At 44.4% G+C, this 5,808-nt stretch overlaps 1 protein-coding gene across 1 annotated transcript; it reads right to left on the reverse strand.

The window, feature by feature from the left end:
• Nucleotides 1-4,337: 4,337 nt before the first annotated feature.
• Nucleotides 4,338-5,375, reverse strand: LOC136317827 (melanoma-associated antigen B2-like). Its single transcript, XM_066250551.1, has one exon. The coding sequence runs from the start codon at nt 5,373-5,375 to the stop codon at nt 4,338-4,340; it is 1,038 nt and encodes a 345-aa protein (XP_066106648.1).
• Nucleotides 5,376-5,808: the final 433 nt, after the last annotated feature.

Raw genomic sequence — 5,808 nt, forward strand, 5'->3', positions numbered from 1 at the left:
AGAGAAGTGGGGCAGGACACAGGAGAGCTCAGTGTCCGTCGGGCACAATGAGGATGTGCCGCCACCCTGGCCTGGGTGCTGGCACACACCCAAGTACTCCTGCTGCTGGTTTTCCTTCTCCTGGCTCACCAAGTGACCGGTCGGGAAACCTCACTGGCGAAGGCTGTCAAGGGGGGGACTGAAGATGCCCTAGCGAGACTGGCATCAGTTTCCCTACTCCAAGTTGTGCAGAGAATGGGTGCCTGGCCTGGGACTGATGTGATGTGGGAAATCCACAGCACAAATCGGGAGCACAGGCAGTGGGCTGAAAGGGAAATAAAACATCTAATCCACTTTTTGTCTTCCCCAGACTCAAGTTCCCTTGTAAATTCTGTTCTAACAGACTTCCTCTACACAAAGTAGTGGCTGAAGCTAGATATATTTTTGGAGTCCCTGATATTTGATGTGATCTGAAATCACATCTGTACCTGATCTTATTGTCAGCAAAGGTTCTCTCTTTTGCTCCTCTTATGCATACCTCACATTCATTCTGGCATTATTTTCATCTGGCTATGTATTTCAGTCCAGTAGTTGTCCATAGAGAGCCCTTCATCTTATTGCTTTAGAAGCATTTTACAGTAATTAGAAAAACATGAATTAATTTTGGACCCAGGATTGGAGGGTAGATGAGTGTGGTGTTTGATCCCTGTTTCCCACCAACCATGTGTGCTTTGGGAACTTATTAACCTGTGTGCGTGAGACTCAACTGCACAGTAAATTTGGTAAGCCTTGTCTTGAACTGGTGCAATGTGTGTAGTAAAATGAATAACTATGCTGGCATTTATCATATTCTTCCCTTCCGATTCCTACATGCCTCACTCTCAAGTGATAAATTTTACCTCCCTGAGATCTGATGTCAAGAGTGTGAGGGAACTTCACAGGATAACCATGCCTGAGCTTTCTAGGGCTCTGGTGTCAAAGGCTGGGGCATGACTCTCTGTTAATCCTCCTGTTCATGGTTATAAGGACCCTGTGGTCTACGCTCAGGTTCCCAAATTTGAATTCTGAAAGAGCCTGAAGCTTCCCTCCTTGACCAGAGGCCTGTGTCCTCATAGTAAGGCTTATACCGCCCGGTGACTGAGAAGGAAAAGGTAAGGATGACCTTATCTGCCCACACCTGTCCATGAGGCGCAAGAATGGAAGCTCTGGCAGCTGGTTCCAGCCCAATGAAGGATCATGCCACTCAAGGACTCAACTCAGCTCAATTTGAATGCCGGGCAGGCCTAGCGTTTTTCCCTTTGTTGACTTGTGACCACCATCCACAGACCCAACCTTCACTTTCATCTTACTGTTTAATGGGAACTGATGGGTCCCTCTGGGTGACATCGCTGCCTAGGAGCTTCTAGAGCTGGCTGGGGAAGATCCTGTACGGCATGGATGACACAGGGTGTGTGTCCACACACTCCTCCTCACTGTCCCCTCCTGATCCCTGCATAATCTGAAGATATCCTCTGTCTTGACTCGAGGCTTATCCTTTCTCTACTAAGCCCCCAATATCCTGAGATGCCCTAGGAAGAACTGACCTGTGCCTCATGTGGTCACAGCAGCCCATGGTCTCAACAAGCTCTCAAAATGGGATCTGTGCTGCCCCACTCTTACGAAATGAGCTGTCCTTTCAGTTTTCAGCATCCTTACCTTGGTTTCTGGCACAAGTTGGAAAATTCACTTCTGTTGACCTGTGACTGCCGACTTGGATGACGGTCCTCACCTCCATGAGATCTCTGGGAGAAAGTAGGACCCATTATGCCACCACAACTAGGTGCCATAGTCACAGGTCTGACAAGGACAGGGCTCTCAGTGACTTCCTTTTTTCCGGAAGTTACACCATGTTATCATGTTGAATCAGGATAGAAACCGGGTATCCTCCCTTTGTTCTATGGGGTTTCTCCCATTCACCTAAGGATTAAGTCTCTGAGACCAGCCCCTATCAGGAAATGAGAGGTGACCTTTGTTCGGACGCTGCACCTTTCACCTTCTCTGTCCAACTACAGAGCAGGAAATTCTAAAGATGTCTATCTGTTAAGGAACACTTGCTTGCCTCACTCCTAATACAGGATGTTAGGCATCCCTGTCATGCCTGGGTTCCACTATCTGCTGAAGATCTAGTGTGTAACCAATGCTCACTTCTCTTTAAGACCCTACATCCAGATTCTAAGGGGGACCTGAGCCTGCCTGCTTTTGCCTGTGTCTGCCAGGGATAATATCAGGGCTGGGATTAGTTATATCCCTGTCAACTGTGCGTTAGTTTGATTTTCTACAAGTCCTTATTTATTTATTTATTTATTTATTTATTATTACTATTATTATTAAGTAATAAGCAGGGAGGCAGAGAAACATACTTCCACATGCACCTGACTGGGATCTTACCAGAGTCCCTCTACCAGAAGATGCTGTGCCAGTCTGGGGCTGCTGCTGCTTTGTTCACCAACTGAATATTTTAGCACCTGAGGCAGGGCCATGGAGCCATCCTCAGTGCCCAGGGTGAACTTGCTCGAACCATTTCAGCCATGGTTGTGGTAGGGGACATAGAAATAGAGAGGGAGTACAAGGACAGGGAGGGATAGAGAAGGAGATGGGTCACTTCTTCCTGTTCTCTGAACAAGAATCGAACTTGGGACAACTGCATGTTGAGCTGACTCTATTGGTAAGCCAATGAGACAGGGCCCCATGAAAGTTCTGTACTTGGAAATGATCATACCGTCAGAGAATACTGTCTCTTTATTTTGTTTATTTATACTTCTCAATTATAATGGCATTCTTCCTGTTATGGCTGTTTTCCAATCCAGTAGTTTGGGAACAGGGCCATTCCTTTTACCACTTCAGACATATTTTAATGTACTGACAAGAAAATTAAAATAAGAAGCACAGGGTATGTCTCGGGGTTGGGGAAGTAGACCAGTGTGAGTTCACTATAATTTACACCAGGAATCTAGTTTCGGCCTTGGCCTCTATGAGCCGTAGAGATTTTGGCACATAACGAAGCCCTAACTCTCTCAGCGTAAGGCACTGCACTGTACAGTGTGTCTCATGAGCCCTGTCTTGTGGGACCGCCATGATATACGTGATGTATGGAAAGCATCAGTCACTGAGCCTGATCTGTATTGAGACTTTAGGGAATGCAAGTTATTACTCTGATTATCTCTGAACTCAGATGTTATCACCAATCCAGCCAGAATTTTTTCTTACATCTAAATCATGCCATAAAATATGTCGTGTTTTAGAAAAAAGAAACCTCCTCATGAAACGAAATGCTGCTTAGAAATGAAACAAGGTAATATGGTAATATGCTACCTCCACCCCTTCTTTACTCTTCTTTTCACTTTTTCCTTTTAATAATTAGAGAGTACTGCACCTTCTTCTGCAATGATTGCTTCTCCTACAACTTATAATTGCATGGTTAGGGGCCGGATCTTCTCTGCCTAAACACCCCCAGTGGAAGCATGAAGTTTTCCAAAGAGCTGACGCTCAAGTAATGATTATACAAAATTAAAGCCATGAACCAAGAAGCCGGATTCACAATGATTTATTCTCAAACATTCTTGAAAAACATAAGCAAATCCAGGTATATAGCTTTCAAATTTACAAAAAAGACTAAATGAAGTAAGGCAAACATGAAGTGACCAATTTTAACAGTGGCCCATGTCTTCCTCATGCCTTGGTCTACAGAGGGACACTTTGTTTACAAATCTTAGGAGTAACAGATAATGCCTCATACATATAGATAATAGATATAGTTAATAACATTTTAATAATTATGTAAGGTTCAGATAAGTACTAAGTACTAGACTTCAGAGGTTGAACTCTTTTTAGGTGTGGAACAATTGAAATCAATATAGCATATGGTAAAATAAATGAAAAATTGGCCAATTTTATACTATCTATGTACCTATATATGTTATCTTTATATCTATCATTCTATCAACCTATTTATATATCTATTTATCTACCTATCTATGTACTGCCTGTTGCTAACAACTGTTTTAGTGTGAAGATTTTTCACTTCTCAAAAAATGACCTTATACTAAAGCTAAGTTATCTTGTATTGGATCTCAAAAATTTTTGAAGTATTTCCAATACATATATCAAATATAAGACTCTTATTAGCTACCTGATGAAAAGCAATAAATGTGCAATCCATGTCATTCTTAAACGAAGTAAATATTCTTACTAAAAGTTAACTACTAATTGAAAATGAAAAAAAAAAAAAACAACCCACAAAAACAAGACAAGATATTTTGCATATTAGAAAACTACTTAACAGGCCTTTTCAACCCAAAAGTGAAGACTGAAGCTCGAGGTCACTCAGGGTGCGGGACGCAGCTAGATGCGGTACTGGAGCTCCCACTGGCCTCGGAAGGAGAGCCAGCCGTGGATGTGGATGCAGCTTGGGCTCTGGTTTGAGCTCTCTCTTGCTCCTCTTGCAAAGCCTCTTCATATAGGAGTGGAAATTGAGTGATGATAGAATCATTGAACTTGGCCAAAAACTCCAGGACTTTCATCTTGGTGATCTCAGCTTCTGCTCTTGGCCCCCAGAAGAACTCATAACATGGAGGATCACTGTAGGGCACTTGAAGGTACAGTAGATATTCTTCCTTCACCAAATCTTGCATGATAAGCTTCCTGGGTTCCCCAAAGACGAAGTGATACTGTCCCTCATAGACGCCCATAATATTCAGGAATTCCCAGATCTCCGCCTCAGAGGCATAGTTGCCATTCAAGAAGATCAAACCCAGCAGAGGCATCAGAATACCTTTTATAGGAAATCTCCAGAACTTGTTAAGACTGCCAGCACCTGGAGGTTCAACAAGGCTGTAGAAGTTACCATTGGGCTTGTCTTCTTTCAATTCTAGGCCATAGATCAGATCCATGTGCCTAATGGCTCTCTTGAGGATCTCAGGAAAGTCCTTCTTGTACCATTTGTGGACTACCTTCAGCATTTCTGCCTTTCTAATGGGCTTCTTCAGTTGATACTGACTTAGCAGGTACTCTACCAGCAGAGTTGCCTTCTCAGTTAGAAGATCTGGGGCACAGCTCTCAGTGGAAGTTGAGGCCTGGGGGGCATTTTTACTTCTCTGAACACGGCCTTTGGCTTTTCCTGATCTTTTGCATGAAACCCCTGCAGTGGCACCAGTGGTGTCTGGAGCACTTGGAGACACCTGCAGAGAGACAGCACCAGTGGGGCTGGAGGAGGCTTCCCCCAAAACAGAAGAGGAGGAGCAAGCAGCCTCTTCTTCCTCTCCTGCAGCCGCCTGAACTCTCTCAAGACCTTGAGCCTCAGCTTTGTTCTGGCGGCGTTTCTCGCGAGCACGGAGCTTACTCTTCTGACCACGAGGCATGACGGCTGTTGTTCAGGACAGCAGACAGAGCTGTGGGTGAACAGACAGGGTATTTGGCCACCTGGTAGATGGAGAATGAGATGATATTAGCACCTTCAACAGGTAGATTCCACATTGGCTTTACTGAAGGCAGGCTCTACAGGGTATCTTGAGGTCATTACCCTAGAAACCCACTAGGCTCCTCTGTTCCTGGACATTCTGTCCCCTGAGAACCACGTAGAGGAAACACACGACCTTAAGAGTGAGCTGTGCTCCATCCTACTATCTCTGTCTAAACTTACTCACATGACAGCAGGTGATGTACTGTGGGTCCCTTTGTTCTCGCATGTGGGGTACTGTCGGTTCATCCGCAGTATTATCCTGTCAACTCTGGCCATACTTGGGCACCCTCACTTCTTTTTCTCTACTGTTGACACCTTAATGCTCTCTGGGA

Source organism: Saccopteryx bilineata, chromosome X, assembly GCF_036850765.1.
Source record: "Saccopteryx bilineata isolate mSacBil1 chromosome X, mSacBil1_pri_phased_curated, whole genome shotgun sequence".
Lineage (NCBI taxonomy): Eukaryota > Metazoa > Chordata > Mammalia > Chiroptera > Emballonuridae > Saccopteryx > Saccopteryx bilineata.

Coding starts and splice junctions, on each gene's coding strand:
- LOC136317827 (XM_066250551.1), bottom strand. CDS start 5,375: ATGCCTCGTGGTCAGAAGAGTAAGCTCCGTGCTCGCGAGAAACGCCGC.